The 17,963-nt window shown below is 39.1% G+C and overlaps 1 protein-coding gene across 1 annotated transcript; it reads right to left on the minus strand.

The window, feature by feature from the left end:
* Positions 1 to 2,390: 2,390 nt before the first annotated feature.
* On the minus strand, positions 2,391 to 14,332 carry ALAS1 (5'-aminolevulinate synthase 1). The gene is made up of 11 exons (XM_015829189.1): positions 14,268 to 14,332; positions 12,550 to 12,800; positions 10,850 to 11,062; positions 10,093 to 10,242; positions 9,765 to 9,987; positions 8,530 to 8,714; positions 7,078 to 7,257; positions 6,826 to 6,990; positions 5,590 to 5,858; positions 3,524 to 3,686; positions 2,391 to 2,672 (listed from the first exon to the last, which is right to left on the minus strand). Exons 2-11 carry the CDS (start codon positions 12,746 to 12,748, stop codon positions 2,512 to 2,514), a joined length of 1,908 nt encoding a protein of 635 aa, XP_015684675.1. The 5' UTR covers positions 12,749 to 12,800; positions 14,268 to 14,332; the 3' UTR covers positions 2,391 to 2,511.
* Positions 14,333 to 17,963: the final 3,631 nt, after the last annotated feature.

Raw genomic sequence — 17,963 nt, forward strand, 5'->3', positions numbered from 1 at the left:
GGCACTTTGGAGAATAGCTTGACTCCCTCTTCTTTGTGGCAGCCCCTGAGATATTGGAACACTGCTATCATGTCCCCCCTCGTCCTTCTCTTCATTAAACTAGACATACCCAATCCCAGCAACCGTTCCTTATATGTTTTAGCCTCCAGTCCCCTAATCATCTTTGTTGCTCTTCTCTGTACTCTTTCTAGAGTCTCAACATCTTTTTTACATTGTGGTTATCAAAATTGGATGCAGTATTCCAAGTGTGGCCTTACCAAGGCATTGTAAAGTGGTATTAATACTTCACATGATCTTGATTCTATCCCTCTGTTAATGCAGCCTAGCACTGTGTTAGCCTTTTTGGCAGCTGCAGCACACTGCTGGCTCATATTTAGGTGATGGTCCACTTGGACTCCGAGGTCCCTCTCACAGTTATTACTATTGAGCAAGGTATCCCTTATACTATACCTGTGCATTTGGTTTTTCTTGCCTAAATGTAGAACCTTGCTTTTTTCACCATTGAATTTCATTTTGTTAGATAGTGCCCAGTGTTCAAGTCTGTCCAGATCCTTCTGTATCTTAAGCCTGTCTTCTGGAGTGTTGGCTATTCCTGCCAGCTTGGTGTTGTCTGCAAATTTGATGACTTCCCCATCTATCCCCTCGTCTAAATCGTTGATGAAGATGTTGAACAGCACTGGCCCAGAACAGAGCCCTGGGGCACCCCACTACACACTTCCCTCCATGTAGATGCGGTTCCATTGAGGACCACTCGCTGAGTACGTCCGGTCAGCCAGCTACAGATCCATCTGGAGGTGATGCTGTCTACCCCACATTTTTCTATCTTGTCAAGTAGTAGGTTGTGATCTACTTTATCAAACGCCTTACTGAAGTCCAAATAAATTATGTCCACAGCATTCCTCTTATCCACTAATTTTGTCACTTGGTCAAAGAATGCAATAAGATTTGTCTGGTATGATCTACATCAGCTCTTTTCCAGACCTCTGGTAGTTCCCCTGTGCTCCAGGATCTTTGAAAAATATACTTCAGTGGTTCTGAGATCACATCTGCCAGTTCCTTGAGAACCTTGGAGTATAATCCATCTGGTCCTGGCGATTTGAACTCGTCTAGGCTGGACAGGTGCTCACTTACCATTTTCTTGACTATCTTAACTTGTGTTTCTATTGTTTTTTATGGCACTATTTTTGATAGGTTGGTCTGTTTTTTCCCTTTGTGTAAAAACCAACTGGGTATTTCTGAAAGGGGCAACAGCCTACCTTATGTTTTAACACTCTAGCTCAGAGGTGTCAAACTTGCAACGGTCACGCGACGTGTCACAACGTATGACCTTTTTTCCATTGCCGGCAATGGGGTGGGCACGGTTTCGGCATGACGCATTCGCCCGTGGGCTGGCAGTTTGACACCCCTGCTCTAGCTTAACATCTAATAAAACTTAAGTTTGTTCCTTTACTATTTTTATTAAAATACCTTTCAACCTTTCACCTCTTGTTTCCTTTTTCTTCAAACTTTTTTTCCCTAGAAATACCAAGTTTGCTCACAATTGTGTACACTTTTGATGGCTTGTATTAAAGGCATTGTCCAAATATCAATTTTGGAATTGCAATAAATATGCAGAGATAAACAAGGTGTGAATGTTTTTGCCAAACAGAAGCAAGCACATCATGCCAAGCCATAAGCCTGGCCTAGCAACCAAGATAAGAGCACCCTTGGAATCTAACTATGGTATCATTATCTTATTTCGTCTGGGTAAAATCAGAATGTTATGTACAGACATGATGCTATCTGTATCTTGATTAGGGGATTAATTAGCTACATCTAATTAGGGGCAAAACAAGACCTTGAGGAACCTCTGGAAAGTTAAGAGGGATGGAGCTAACCTGATGTCCAGGGGGAGAAAATTCCACAAGGTGGCACCCAGGCAGAGAAAGCCTACCTTCTGGGACCTGCCAAATTTAATTCCCTGACAGAACAGACCTGTGGCATGCCTTCTCTACCAGATCATACATATATTTTTAGGATTTTGGACTTGAAGTACAAAGAAAAATCCTCTAATCCTCAATAGGTAGCCAATATTTCTCATCCATTTTTCTCCTTTCAGAACATTAAATATGTGTTATTTCCTTCTGCATTCTGCTTTACCTCTTGCCACAAGTTGGCACATATCCCCCTCAAAATGTGGCTGCATACAGCTAAAATGTACAATGAAAACGTACAAGTTCTCTCATCTCATATTTACTTTTCAGTCATGACACCATGTTACTAAAAAAATGAAAGATCGAATGTATTCATTAGCATGGATCTGTATCTATTTCAAAATTAGTAGAAACGTATTTCATATGTATTTAGACATGACAATGGGAAATGTCATTGTAGAATAAAGAACTGGCAAGCATCATCTTAAAGTTTATTTTCCAGAAATCTACTCGGGACTATAGAATAAGATGCACATAATAAGCTAAAACATATAACTGAATATCTAACTTCTAAACATAGATGAAGCCGCAATTTGTTTCAAGCAGTAGCTGACACAAGTTTACTCATTCCACTGAAGTAGGATCTTTCCCTTTCACTCATAACTTCAAAGTGCAAGGGTTGCCTACAGAAGTTGCACTCCGCTGAGGAGTGGGGTTTTAACTCCAGCCCTACTTCCTTCCAGGTACTTAGCAGGTTCTCTACAAGACAAAAGAAAACATAATTGATAATTTAAAGAAGTTTACTTTCTTTCTCAACTGTAAGCTTTAATTTGTAAGAACATGTTAATGACAAAAATCCAGCAAAACCTAAAACACTCATTTTGTTCTTTCAATAATAAATTCAGTATTGTCTTAATTCTGAGTTAATTGCATATAAAGATTACTTTTAAAGAGTTAAGGGCTATTACCATTTAAGCGTGTATGTGTGTGTGTGTTACGCATCTCCTAGTAAATCTTAGGATAATTCCAAAATCTATTATCTCTCTACCAAACTCTTTTAGAAATTGAAAGGTAAAACATGCTAACAAGTTTTGCCCCCTTTCAAATGCTTTATACAGCCCTAAAGTGGCTTATTATAGAGAGGCAGGAGATCCATAGTCTATCATCTGAAGGCTGAATTCAAGAGCAAGTTGCCAGCGAGTAATATTTGACTGAAGGCCCTTCTAAAATGAAACCAAGCAACATTGATGATAATTTGTCTTAAACAAAGAAAGATGAAATTATTTAAACAAGTGCAGCTAAGCTAGATCCTTACAAATCTTATATTGTTACCATTGTTTTCTTAGCTACTATCTATGTTATTTGTAATTTTCTTATGTGTTTTTTCCTTGTTTTTAAGTACTTTTAGCTTGCTAGAGTTATGATATTTGAGATGGGCAACCATATAAATTGAATGAAATTGAATGGTTGATACTGTTCTCTTTTTACAGCTGAGAAATTGCATACAGTGTAGAGGCTGGCAACACAGCACTTCCTTTTTCTATATGAAGATGTGTCAGCAATGCATATTCTTGTCAAGAATAACACCTTAAACTGTTCTTTTCACTCACCAATAAAATAATTCATCATTTGTGGAGTATGATGTGGTGTGGGAGCAATACGCAGTAGCTCTTCTCCACGTGGCACAGTGGGATAATTTATTGCCTGGACATAGATGCTATGCTTGTTCATCATTTTATCACAGATCGCAGTATTTTTAGCAGCATCTGAAACCTGAAGTTAATAAAAGATTAGATGAGTTCCTAGGCTAAAGGCACAATTTCTTTTGATCGAATATAACTGTTCCTCTAAGAAAGTCAACTATTACATGGAGCAATGCTTACTTCGCATAAGTGTGTCTAATCTTTGTTAATGAGATATAAACTATATAGAGACAATAGAAAAGTAATTATGGAAAAAGCAGGGAAGGCAAGAGCCAGAGGAAGTTGGGAGAATGGATTTTTTCTTGCCATCATCAGACACGGGGTTCCTTCAGTTATGCAGCCCCAATATATAATTCACTGCAGGGAGATTTGCAGCCCTGATGTACTCCCTGTATTCTTTTTTGTGGTATGAACACTTGGGAACAAATATTTTGTGACCAACTGCTACACACTTGATGCATGATTCTTGGTGGGGAAAAAGGTATGTCCCAAAATAACAGGAGAAAAAAAATGGCCCCATTCTATTTGGTATCATATTGGCATGCTATTGGGCCTCAGTTGACAAAGTGATTTTTTTTACAAAGTACAGCTCTCAGCTCTCCGTGTCCAAGTGGATGAAGAGATGCAACTACCAACAAGGAGCCTTCTATTCTCTCAAAATGTCAGTTAATCTTCACTATGCTAGGCATTTTCCCCAAGCTTTTGTTAACGGAGCAATTCATTTGCTCTGGAAACAAAACAATTCTTCATTATCAGAAACAGTCTGGAAATCAAATAACCATCAAAAACTGTTATCACCTAATGATTCTTGAAAAGGTTTATTAGGTTTATTTCTGCAGTCACCGCAGCTATTTAATGAATCCTCCCCATTCCTCTATCCATTTCTTCCACTATATACATGTCTGTATCCCATTCTATGTGTCAATATAGAACAGGCCTGTTATTTAATTTGATTTTAGCACAGAAACTATTTATTTATTATTGTGGTTTTTAGTATCGCCTGTTCACCGCCCTGAGTCCCGTAAGGGAGATAGGGCGGTATATAAATTTAATAAATAAATAAATAAAATAAATAGTCACCCTCCTATATACCGTATTATTCCGTGTATAAGACGCTATTTTTTCCTGCAAACACCCTGTTCAAAAATCAGGTGCGTCTTATACACACAAAAATAATGGTAATCTCCGCAGCCCAGGGCATGCCTGTGTGGGTTCTTTACATGCTGCTGCCATGCCGCCTGGTGCAGGTGTCAAGCCCCTTGGGCTTGCCAGTAACGGGAGAGGGGAAGGGTCAAGATCGTTGGATGGCGGCGTCTGGAGGCAGCGGATGGGACCAGCAGCATGCTGGTCTGGGACCTGTATGCTGGTCGGGGACCCTGTGGAACGCAGCTGCGAGGCCGTCCTGCTCGATAATAGCAGCTGGCTGAACTTCTGGATTTGCCGGCTCAGCCGTTCAGTACTCTGCCAAACAGCTGATTGGCACGGAGAAACAGCGGGGAGTTTTAAACCTGCCTTCGCTTCCCTTGCCGTGCTGTCACGCCGGTGCTCATGCCGGTTTGTTTACCAGGGTCGGAAGGCTGCTGCTGTGAATTGACTATGCATCCTCATCGTGCCGGATGCTGGTTAGGTGGGTGGGGTGGGCTGGCTGGGAGGTGTCTATTTAGAGCGCTGGGAGGCGGTTGCTCCCAGCGCTGACTTTGTTTGCTGTAAGCTTGGAACTCGCATGCCAGAGTGTCTTATACAAGGGTGCGTCTTATACACGGAAAAATACGGTGTGTCTGTGCATCTCTCCCACCTCTCACCATCTATCTATTCATTTATGCAAAGGAAATAGCTATAGATATATAAGGTTTAATACACAAAGTTTAACAAAAGCAAAACGTTATCATCTTTAAGACATGTCTTTCCTCTATGCTACAAATTGCTGATGTTCCCAAACTTTATTGTAAAATCACAGTATGCTAAATATTTACCCTGATAGGAATGATATGACTGGGGCAATGCACTACAGGCAGCCCAGCATCCATCAGCATTTGTCTCATGAGTTTAACATTACGTTGGTGTTGTCGACGAAGGACTTGCCCCTCTGTACTTTTGAGTGTTCTCACAGACGCTAATGCACCAGCTAAAAGCATGGGTGGTAAGGAAGTGGTAAAAATGAAGCCAGCAGCATAGGAACGGACAGTATCTATTAAAGAACTCGTACTGGCAATATAGCCTCCCACACAACCAAAGGCTTTACCTGAAAAAAAAAAAAGTCAAAGCCTTAGTTCTTGGCATCTCCCAATTAATACAAATAATACAAACACTGGTATCTTAAGCAGTTTTATCATAATACTACCACCAAGTATTTCTGAATTCATTGTCTATACCAGCTTTGCTGGCTGAGGAATTCTGGGAGTTAAAGTCCACAAGTCTTAAAAGTTGCCAATGTTCAGGACCTCTGGTCTATACTATAAAGTTACACCCTAAATAAACCCTACTACATTCAAAATAAAGTAATGTGAAGCTTTCACCTGAAGTTTTGGTACATGATGTACTCTCCATACAAAGGCAGCAATTGTTCACTAAGTGAATTGCATGGAAGCTTAGACTTTGTCATCTATAACCAATATTAGGAAATTGTTATATAATGTTTTGTCATCTCTAATACATGTTCTCATTTGCTTACCCCCTTTTGTGCAAATCCTAAGAATGCAAACATACCAAACTCTATTTGTAAAGCAATCTACTGGGAAAGCATACTTTGAGTAAACCAATATCTCTAAATTGCAAAATAAGACCAAATGGAGTTGATTACAATCCCCTCTCTATTGCATAATACTGTCAGTTCAGTTTCTTTAAATTTAGAGGGATTAAATTAGTTTTCCTTAGTTCAAACCATGTTTTGTTTGCATTAAAGATTTTCAATCTGATATTTTATCTATAGAAAATACTGATTTCTACTATATGCATTTACTAGTTCTGTTCCTACCAAGTGTCCTTACACAATTCCCTCATCAAATTTAAAGATCAAATTTGTCTTTATAAATCTAAAAAGAAAAGCAGATTTTTGTAAGATTAATTATATTTTCAGAAACATTAATCTGAAGATAGGGTGGCAAGACTTAACCCAAAATCAATTATCTCTGAAGATGTAATGATTATCAATCACTGTTTTGATTCAGTCATCCTTCAGTCTAGACTTCCGCACATGTGAATATACTTACCAAGTGTTCCAGAAATAATATCCATTTTATGCATTACTCCATCTCTGTCTCCAATGCCACCACCATGTGTTCCATAGAGTCCAACAGCATGTACTTCATCTACAAATGTAATTGCTCCATACTCATGAGCCACATCACAAAGCTCTTCCAATGGACAAACTGCACCTAAAAACAAGGTTATATTTATATTTTGGTTTTTCTAATTATCATTTCTAAAGTTTCAGTAACATGTGCCTCAGACATCAAACATACCATCCATTGAATGAACAGTTTCAAATGCAACAATTTTTGGAATAGACGGATTAGATTTTTTCAAGAGTTCTCTGAGGTGACCAACATCGTTATGTCGAAATATATGTTTTGGCACTCTACTGTTTCGAATCCCCTGAATCATAGAAGCATGGTTTCCTGAATCAGAGTAAATTTCACAATCTGAGGAAGGAAAAGAAAGAAAGAATAAATGCCATCCAACAATTTAAAACATTACAGCCTGATCTTAACTTGGGTATTAATTTACAAAACAAAACTGGGGCAACTAACTAAGCCAGTTAGAAATCAGATGATTCCAAATGGCAACTAATACCTCATCCTGAGTAACAACAGCAGTTTCATGGATCCCTTTAGCTAGGTATCAAATAAAAGTCATGAGTCAAGAAAACCCTTCCCTCAAATATTGGAGCTACAACCCATATATTACTAAATTGCTCTTAACTAACATGGATTTCAATTTTTGTTTTTGGGCAACAATTACACAAATCCAAACTGTTTGGGCAACAATTACACAAATCCAAACGGAAAAAAATGTGATAACTGGGGTAGGTACATCATTGTAAAAGATAATTTTTATTCTAGAGACGCAGTTCTTATAAGGTGATAACAATGCTCTGGAGTTACTTTAGTGCTGCTATCTAAATATCACTAGATACCCAGGTCATATTTTAGAAATCTAGCTTAGCATGATGGATTCTATCAAAATTAAGTTTTTCTTGATTGTATTGGTTTTAGGACAATCTTGCAAGAAAAATACTGTTTTTTTTATTAAAGGTAGTCATAAGCATGTAAGCATATCTTATACACCTTGTTTTTAAAAAGTAGCTCCCGATGAAGAGTTAGCAAAAAGTACAGATATAGACTCTACTCTTGATGAACTGCTAGAATTACCAGCTATGGTTTAAATGGTTATGATTTTGAACCAGCAATTATTCTTATTTGCAGTAACTACATTTAAAAGGAATCTATGCTATACTGTATATCACAGGTATTCCTTGACTTACAACCATTCATTTAGTGACTATTTGAACTTACAATGCCACCGAAAAAGTGACTTATGACCATATTTCACATTTATGACCATTGCAGCATCCCTGTAGTCATATGACCAATATTCAGATGCCCGGCAATTGGCATGTACTTATGTTGGGTGCAGTGTCCTGGGGTCATGTGATCACCCTTTGCGACCTTTTGACAAGCAAAGCAATGGGGAAACTATATTCACTTAACATTGCTAACTTAACATCTGCAATGATTCACTTAACAATGGTGGCAAAAAGTTTGTTAAATGGGGGAAAGTTCAACTGTCTCCCTTAGCAATGGAAATTTTGGGTTCAGTTGTGGTAGTAAGGCGAGGACTACCTGTAAGAAAAAATGCTGTGGAATGGTTAAACTATTTACCTTGTAAAATAATAGGCAAAAATTGGATCTTACCCGGTAGCATTCTAGCTAAGGTGAAGAGTGTTGAATCATTTGCTACGAAGCAAGAAGAGAACAACAAAGCAGCATCTTTTCCATGAAGATCAGCCAATTCTTTTTCAAGATCAACATGAAATTTGCTGGTTCCCGAAATATTCCTCGTACCTCCTGCTCCCGCACCATGTTGTTTCAGTGTTTCCCTGTGAGAAAGGTTCCAACAGTGGCATCAGAACTACTTGGGATAACCTTATATTTGCAAATTGGGTTTATGCTACTTCATATAACTATTTGTAGAATACTTAATTATCTCACACATTTTATTCCAAGATTCCAAAATCTTAATGAACAACTAACCAGTTTGATGAATTTAATGAATAAGCCTCAAAAATAGGTTCTGTCTCAACAAAAAAATTCTTTTTAAAAAAAGAACTGCCAAAAAGCCCCCCTCCCATTTTGATCAAGTAATCCAATGTGGATCATGGGGCTGAATCCACACTGGTCATGCTTCAGAGGTGACCCAATGAAATCAACGAGATGCAGAGCAATAATGACTAAAGCTAATTTAACTGATTTTACAATTTTACTGTGACCAAGTCAGCATAGGAAAAGAAATCTGGGCATCTTTTGCAGTATTCTTAAAAGAACAGCAATACAAGAGCTTGACCTTTGAATGACTAGTTGGATGGTAACATATTTGTGTGACTGAATCTCCCTGAAGTTATCTACCCATCCTACCAGAGTGGAGAGGGTCAGCATGCTTTGGGTCCCTTCTATGAAAATTTGCCACTTAGTGGGACCATGGAACCATGCCTTTTCTATGGCAGTCCCACCTTATGGAAAGAATGAAATTAACTGGAACTGCGGCATCCCAGGGGATGATTCAATACCGGGTTTTTGTTTTGATTTTATAGTTTATGATTTTACAGTTACAGGATTGTACTGCTTTTGTGAGCCCTATGGACTAGTGTTTAAGATGAGTGTCCATGCAAAATTTTTAAATAAATAAATATAGCTATTCTATTTTCCACTGGACCTTTGGAGGACAAAGGAGGGAAAAGGGTTGCCTTGTGGCAAGATGGGTGACAAATAAATTTAATAATAATAAATAAGGCAGCATTTATCTGACACAGTACTTCATAATCAAAGAGGATCTAGCAATTAAGTCATCTAGTCACCTTCTTAAAAATGATTGTGCAGAATTCTACACAACACTAATTGAAAACATTTTATTTTTAGTTAAAAATACTTACATAACAGCTCCACAAACTCTAGGATGGCGACTCATCCCAAGATAATCATTGCTGCACCAGACAGACACTTCTTTCTTGTTGATTAAGGATTCCGAATAGTCATCTGCCAGGGGAAAAATCTGGGCTCTTCGATTCACAGTTTTAAACACACGATATGTATGATCTTTTTTCTTCTCATCAATCTTCTTCTCAAAAAACTGATCATATTGAAAAGTTGAAACAGCTAAAAGTGAAAATATTAAGCTGAAATATTACTTCTATTTAGATTCAGCAAAATGTTGAAAGCTGCAAGTTTTGATTTCTATCTGTCAGTTCAACAAATTCTTACATTTTGGCAAGTTTTCCTGAAGCAGATGAGATACCCTTTCTGGCCTCTGCTTCAACATTATGTCCTGGAATTTCTTCAACAAGCCATTTTTCTTTTCACCGTCCATCTCAGCATTAACCTCAACAGTACTTTCTGGTGTTTTGGTAAATTCTATATAATAAAATATAGTAATATTAACAATTTAAGAAGCCATTCTAGAGTATCTCAACTGTTCAAAAATATTTCATATACAATATTAATGAACAGTTCTATATGTTAGTTTTCCATATATAAGGCCTTCTAAATAAGTATAAGGTATTACAGAGACTCTCACAAGCAATAATTACTCTATATGCCTTTCATTTAGGATATGGTTGCTGGTAACATCCTATCCCATGTGATACATAATTCATTCTGATTATGTCCTAATGCCATTCAATAAGTGTCATAAAGAAGCTTTATTAATTAGTCCAGCTGAGTATTAAGTATCAGCTAGCAAAAGATCTAAGCCAAACAGAAAAAAGAGCTCAATGATACTTTAAAATCTGGGCAAAGCCTTTCCTTCTTCAAATCAAAGCTTGCTTTGCCGGGGAAGGTATGTAGAATCAATAGATGAACAACATGGAACTTTAACCAGAATTGCTATTTGAAAAATAGTACAAATCTGTATCTGATTTTAAAAGTTTAATAATTTCTTCTCTTTAAACCTGCTTAGTACAATTAGTATTTTGTACTTAGTATAAATGAACAAAAGTCAAACTTTCACAAGACAACACACCTTTTCTTACAGCTTGCATTTCTTCCACATCCTCCTGGAGTTCCCGGCTGGCTTCGCAGAAAACACTGTTTCCTTCATTCACCTGAGCTGCCAAGAATGGGCATTTACTCACAGGAGCTTGGTTAGCACTTGGGCTACCAGCAGATGGTTCACTTACAAGATGCTGGGGTCTGCTTATGTTTTGCTGAGCTACATCTGTGGAGTTTTTGTTCTCTGAATGAAAAAAAAAAAGTTTTCAATACAGAATAATGTGAAGCTCTTGTTGAACAGGTATTTCTTATGCCTCTGTACTTTGTGCAATACTGCTTACATTCAAGAATATTCTAATAGAAACATTATGTATGCTTTTAGTGTCGTAAATACAGTTTGTGTGCATTGCATTATTCAAGGTCCCTTAAGTATCAAAAAGTAAAGATGGATTTTTTTCAGAAACTATTAGCATTGAACACATTTTCTACTCAAAGCCTTCCAAGGAGCAGACTTAAGTTATCCAGCAAAACTCTATACCAGGGGTCTTCAAACTTGGGCCTTTTATGACTTGTGGACTTCAACTCCCAGAATTCCTCAGCCAGCATGCCTGGCTGAGAAATTCTGGGAGTTGAAGTTCAAAAGTCATAAAAGACCCCTGCTCTACACCTTAGATCATTATAAAGTACTATGCTGTCCATTACGCTGCTTCCCTATAAATGCTTTTTATAATATTGTCTGATTAACAGCACGTTTATTGAAAACAATTTTATTTCACTATTTGCATTTTTAATAACTTGAAAAATTCAGATGAGCTACACTTCCCATCAGCTGTTTTGATTGAATGCATGCATACAATTATAGCCAACAAATATGCAGAATCCTTTGCATGCTCTGTGTTTGCTCTGAAGAAAACTGTTAGATAATTATATCTACTTAATAATTTTGGAGTCAACCCCAGTATATTGTGATTTTTTTTTTTCAAGAATAAAGATATTATGAAATTCAAACAATGCAATGCTGAAGTTACAGTTTCTAGAAGTTTCCTTCCTATCAGCAGGCCTTAGAAGTCTTATTGCTTAATGCACTAAAAGTATACTTCAGTCCTAAAAATAGTTATTGAATGTATGTTCTACAATAAAAGCAGGAGATTATAAACGGCTGTTTTTCCATTTGAGGCAGCTACAACATACTGCTCTATACAGCTTAACTTTCTTTACACGCTATTTACCAAGCTTTATGCTTTTCTTCACCTCTGTTCCTAGTTTCTGCTGGATGCACAGTACAATATAAGTTGGCCTTTAACTCATGGAATGATGTTCAAAGTTTAGATAGGCTGTTGGCTTTCTCAAAAATTGTCAGATAGGCTTAACATATGAAATGTTATTTTCAGAATTATTACCAAGTCAGTTTATTGATTGAGAAATAAAGTGCAGCATTCTTCAATGCAGTGCTTATGTCCCAGATTACTTTTAAATGGAATGAATTATTGAACAATGTATACAAGCACATTTTCCTCATTTGAGGCAAAAGATTTTTGCAAGCTCGAATTTGGGTTGGTCACCAAGACCAGAGGTTTACTTTTCTTCAGAAGGGTAAATCTCTGGTCCCACCGACTGACCCAGATTTGATCTTGCAACATTATCCTGGGGACACATATATTTGCCTTCATTCGCCAAAAGATTTTTATTCATGGCAGATCAAATTAGTCAATTTAATAAGTGTAGACTTACTCTGACTGGCAGAAGTGGATTCTTCAGTTTGCTGGCAGTGAGTTGCTGAAGTGCTTATAGCTCTTGAAGCAGGCTTGGTCCCAACTTCCATCATTTTGGGGCAATTCTGAGCATAGAACAGAAGGGATTTGCCAGCTTTCTGCAAGAAAGCCTGAGATACCCTTGACAGGAATGGGCAACGACGAACAATTGTTTCCATTTTCAGAAGTCTGGGTGAAAGCTTAAAATAAATCTGCACCTCAAAATATACCCTAAAATGCAAACAAAAATGTACACAATTGTTTATTTTCAAGTTAAAGGGTAGTTTTTTTTTCATGTAGTTTATCGTATTTAGAAAGTACTGTAACAAAATAATTCATAAATGTATAACTCGCTGAGCTTTGGATCGATTTGAAGCATTTATATATACATGAGATACATTACAGCTTACAGGCTAATTCTTATGAAAAAGCCTTTCTTTCCCAATGTCTAAATGTGAAGCAATCTTTTCACCGCTTCAGCAAGTTAGCAAATTTAGTACTACCACATATAATCAGACCACACTGAGCTATACGAATATACAAATTCAGAATTATGTACCTCTCCTACTGTTCTAAATACAAACATGTGCACATTGGAAAACATACTGCAACATAAAATTTTGGCTAAGTAGTTTGTCCTACACTAAGTTATCGGAATACAACTTAACCTTGGAATTAACCTTCCATCTACTGGCAGAGGCAGGCTTTGTGTATCTAAAGTTATGCTACAATACAAGCTCTTGCAGTGTTAACATGATCTTGGAAGCAGAGTTTGTGATCATGAAACATTGAAAGGGGTTCTTTCGTAGCATAATATTTGATAAATAAAACAGCTGAAGGAAGGAAAATTGGGGAAGGAAGGGGGAGAAAGGATCCAAAACTAAACTCTTGTTACCCTAAGTTGATTGCTTGCTATGGATGCCTTCAAGTCAGTCTTGGCTCCTGATGACTGTCGGCAAAAGCCCCTACAATTTTCTTGGCAAGGTTTTCAGAAACGGTCTCCCTTCCCAGCGCGGAGAGAAAGTGACTGGCCCAAGTTCACCCTGCTGCCTTTGTACCAAAGGTAGGAACTAGAACTGCTGCCTTTTAACCACTACACCAGGGGTAGTCAACCTTGGCTCTTTTATGACTCGTGGACTTCAACTCCCAGAATTCCTGAGCCAGCTAAGCTGGCTCAGGAATTCTGGGAGTTGAAGTCCACGAGTCATAAAAGAGCCAAGGTTGACTACCCCTGCACTACACCAAACTGGTCCTCAGCTGATCAGCCTCAGCTGATCCACAAGTGCTTTCCTATATGCAAAGAGGCTTCAGCCAAGCAGATCCGAGATGCCCCTTCTGTCTCGGACGCAGGGAGGCCGGATCGTTTGGGATCCCTGGCCAAAAGGGAGCCACTCTCGGTGGCGCCTCTTTTCTTTAAACCGGGAGACAAGGGCGGGGAGGGCGAGGTTCCCTCCCGGGTCCGAAGCCCTCTACGGCCTTCTTCTGCCACAGCCCCGGCGAGCCAAAGCGGCGACCAAGACGCTGGCCCCCCCGTTCCCGGTAAGTCCCTCCGGCGCCTCAGCGGGGCGGCCTTGTGCAAGGTCAAGGCGAGGAGCCGCCCGAGCCGCCTCCTCCTCCTCCTCCTCCTCCTCTCGCGGCTACCGGACCCCGAACTCCAGGCTGTCCGCGCACGCGCGCCTCACCCCTCGCCAGCCTCACCTGCCAAACCTTTTCCGTTCTGAGAGGCTCGCTCGGAACGCTCGGGATATATAGTAGAGCGCCAGGGCAAATTGCGCACGCGCGGACGAAGGTGCGCCCGGCTGGAACTTGGCAGCTGCGCAACTTGGAGCAATCTCGCAAGAGACGGGGAGTAAACTGTCTCTGAGTGTATCGCTCCGCGGAGTTAAAAGAGACCGTCGGGTGCCGCCGCTTTCTTGAATGGGGAAAGGAGGGAGACGAAGAGGGAGAGGGAACGTATCGCGTTTCGTTAATGGGAAGAACTGCAGCCCATTCGGAGCTTGCTGATCTCCAAGAATGAGCTTGAGGGAAGAAGGGCAGTTAGACACTTTGTCTGATTATCTATTTTCTTTCCCAGGCTTTCAGGCTCATATTTCATACGTATAAAACAAGTTGCTGCCTTAATGTCACCTGCCCCTCACCACCTTTTCGGGAATGGTTCCTAAAGCGGGCAAAGGTCGTGACTGCACCGTGACTGCACCGAACCGTAGCAGGAAAGCCAAACTAGGACACGGAGCACTCTCGACCGGTTGCGGCGAGAGGTTGCGCAAGTTCCTGGGATGAATATTGCTCAGCGTGGGGAATTTCCCCTCCTGTCGGCGTCGGCAGCGGGAAAAAAGGCAGCGGGGGAAAAAAAAAAAAGGAAAGATGCAATTTAGGCCCATATAGCAAACTTAGGAAATTCACACGAGTAGTATTTCTTTTCTAAACATAATTTCTCTTACAGAAGTCCGTTGGATTCCAGTTAACACGCTTAGATTGCAGACGGGCTTATTTTAACCTCTATTCCTGGGACCGTGAATTTGTATCTCCCAAGTGGGTAAAAGCCCCATCTTTCAAAGGGCAAAGCATTTCCCTAGATCTGCCTCCTTTCTGCTAACGAGGGTGGCCGCCCTGTTTGCTAGCCTCGGAGAAAGAGGCGAAAAGCGCGGGTTGCCCGATAGTCTGGATCGAGTTTGACCCGTTTGTACGCCTGCTGTGTTGGGAAGGAGGGGCGATCAGAGCTGCCGATCTTCTCTGCCTTCTGGAAAACCTGTTTTGCAATCTGAACTCTGCAGTAGTTGCATGGGAAAATCTGCGTTGCTATCAATGCCTGCTGGGGAGATGCCTGCTTAAGATACTCGGTGAACCTCGTGATCATTAAAGTGATCATTAAAATCATTAAAATCATTTAGCATGATGTGTGAACCCAGCCAATTGTATATTTGGTAAAGCTTGGCTTCAGATAATATGAAGCCAACCTACACATATTCAGATGTGTGTGCTCTCTCATTAATTGTTTCAACTTTTCAGAAACAGATTGGTTGTTGTGAATGGGTTCATATCTCAAATTCTGTATCTTAGGCACCTTGAAAAATTACAGGAAAGCTGTTTTCTCAGCTTATCACAGCACAAATAAAGCTGACCTCTGGGGCTGAAAAGCAGGGCTCTGTAGTCAGATCTATTAAGCCTGACAGATGACAGGGCAGCAATCCACAAAAAGGATACTATTTGTGAGTGGCAGAGGTGAGAGTATTTATTACAGGTGCTTGTATTTTTACATTATACATTAGCCCTTTATCACCAAATGGAACTTAATCAATGTTTGCCCCAGGGCAGCAGGGGCAGACTTTATTTTATTCTTGTAGGCCTGATTATCTATAATTTAAGTTTAAAACACGAAATGACAAAAGACATAGAGTGTGTTAGTTTAAAAAAAATCAGGTTTGAGTTTGCATGTGACGAAACTGTTGTGACGATGGACAGAGTGCAGGCAAGTGAGGGATGGACATGTCTATAGCTGAAGAAAAACATACAGGTATCTTAAGACACCTCCCGTACAATAAAATGCTGGCTCGGACCCAAAGATTTGGCTATACCTCTCAGAAAAATTCCAGTCTACACCAGCCAAGAGAGATTTAACTGTACTATCTATTCACTAAATTTACAAGCAAACATATACTGTATTGGGAAGTGCTATCTCTTCATTTAAGGAAAGCAGTTAGAATTTGAGCCTGAATGTTTTGGTCTTGGTTTTTCATTAACTGAAGAGTAATGTAATTTAAAAGCTTTGCTAACAATTTAGTTCAGCAGCTTTGAACTGTCTTTCCGAAGCAAGAGGGGGCAAAGCAACTTGAAAGCTAGCAAGCTTCAAATATTCCTTATAACAAGGTATTTTTTTATAAAACAAAGAAAAATCCTCAAAAGGAACTATAATATATAATTATTTTTGAATTACAGTGGTAAGCCAGACAATATTGAGAAGTCCAAGCTCTGAAAGGACTTTGCTTCCTAACCAAGTCCATATTTATTTTATCTACCACAACAAATGAAAGCTAGTTCCTTTCCCTTCCTGTATTTGGTTCAAAGTTAAAATGTGGCTGTCTTTCTTCTACCTAGTAATAGAAAGTGTGCAGGGAACAAACAGGAATAGGCTTACTTCCTGGCTATTGCATGCGAAAGCTGTGTGACCTCAGTGCTATGATTCAACAACTCGCAGGTTTTAAAATTCACAACAATAAATATATGCAGTCTAACCAATGAAAACAAAATGACTCAGGGACTACTATTGGAAGAATTCCTGTTTCTTAGACTTTGTGCTTCTACATTGCCTTTTTCTACATTCTCAGGTTTACATATTGTATTATTATTGTTTATTTTTATCCTGCCTTTATTACTTTTATAAATAACTCAAGACGGTGAGCTATCTAATATTCCTTCCTCCTCCTATTTTCCCCACAACAACAAAACACTGTGAGGGGAGTTGGGCTGAAAATGAGTGACTGGCCCAAGGTCACCCAGCCTGCTTTCATGCCTAAGGCAGGACTAGAACTCACTGTCTCCTGGTTTCTATCCTGGTGCTTTAGTTTGCTATCTCAAGTATGATTTTAAAAATAGTTTTAAATTGGTTTTTATGTATTAACTAATACGTGCATCGGATTCCACTGATTCTGAGTTGAAATGTGCTTTTTTGTGTTGTAGAAAGGTACCGTAGATAAGTCTGCGTAAGCATAAAAAAAGCAACAACTCAAATTCATTAGCTTGCATTTACTTTTATTCCCCAAGTGAGGAGCGGAATTGAGTGGTTTGATAGCCTCCAAAGACATTTCTTGTATATAAAAGGTAGACCTCTGTTAGTTACAGTGCTTTTGGGTAGGCATGTTGAGATTTTGGCTCTATATTATGATCTTTGTTAGGTTTGTAGAAAGATTTAATGAGCTTTGGTGGAGCCAGTGAGGGAGATGAGTGATTTATGGCTTTCTAATACTTTATTTTTCTATTCAAGCTTCTCAACCATTTACAAGACTTCCTTCTACCTTTCTATCGCACATTAAGCAATTTTACCCTGCATTTCATATATGGCCTGGCTATTTAATCACAGGATAAGCATAGTAATTTATAGCCTGCCTTACTTCCTGGAGTTCAAGGCAGTGCACATAGGAATAACACTTGAAACTTTGGGGTGGGGCGGGGGAGATTGTTTTGGATGTTTCTGATAAAGTTTGCACAACATGTTGCTATTTTATTGTGGATTAAATTCTGCTTCAGTTATAGATTTTATATACTGTTGTTTTTCTGATGTTCATTTTGCATTGTGTTCTATATGGTGTTAATTATCCAGAATTGCTATGGCAAGATGTAATACGTAAGGAACATTTTATACAAAATTATATATGAAATCTAAAACATGAAACATGG

The sequence above is a fragment of the Protobothrops mucrosquamatus genome, unplaced genomic scaffold (assembly GCF_001527695.2).
Source record: "Protobothrops mucrosquamatus isolate PMUCROS unplaced genomic scaffold, P.Mucros_1.0 scaffold5584, whole genome shotgun sequence".
In the NCBI taxonomy this organism is placed as follows: Eukaryota; Metazoa; Chordata; class Lepidosauria; order Squamata; family Viperidae; genus Protobothrops; species Protobothrops mucrosquamatus.

Bases quoted from the DNA above. Each gene is read 5' to 3' on its own strand.
- ALAS1 (XM_015829189.1), bottom strand. From the start codon at position 12,748: ATGGAAACAATTGTTCGTCGTTGCCCATTCCTGTCAAGGGTATCTCAG. The intron at 10,243-10,849 runs GTGTGTTGTCTT...TTTATTATATAG, and splicing joins AATGCAAGCTGTAAGAAAAG to AATTTACCAAAACACCAGAA. The intron at 9,988-10,092 runs GTAAGAATTTGT...TTTCACTTTTAG, and splicing joins TCAGGAAAACTTGCCAAAAT to CTGTTTCAACTTTTCAATAT.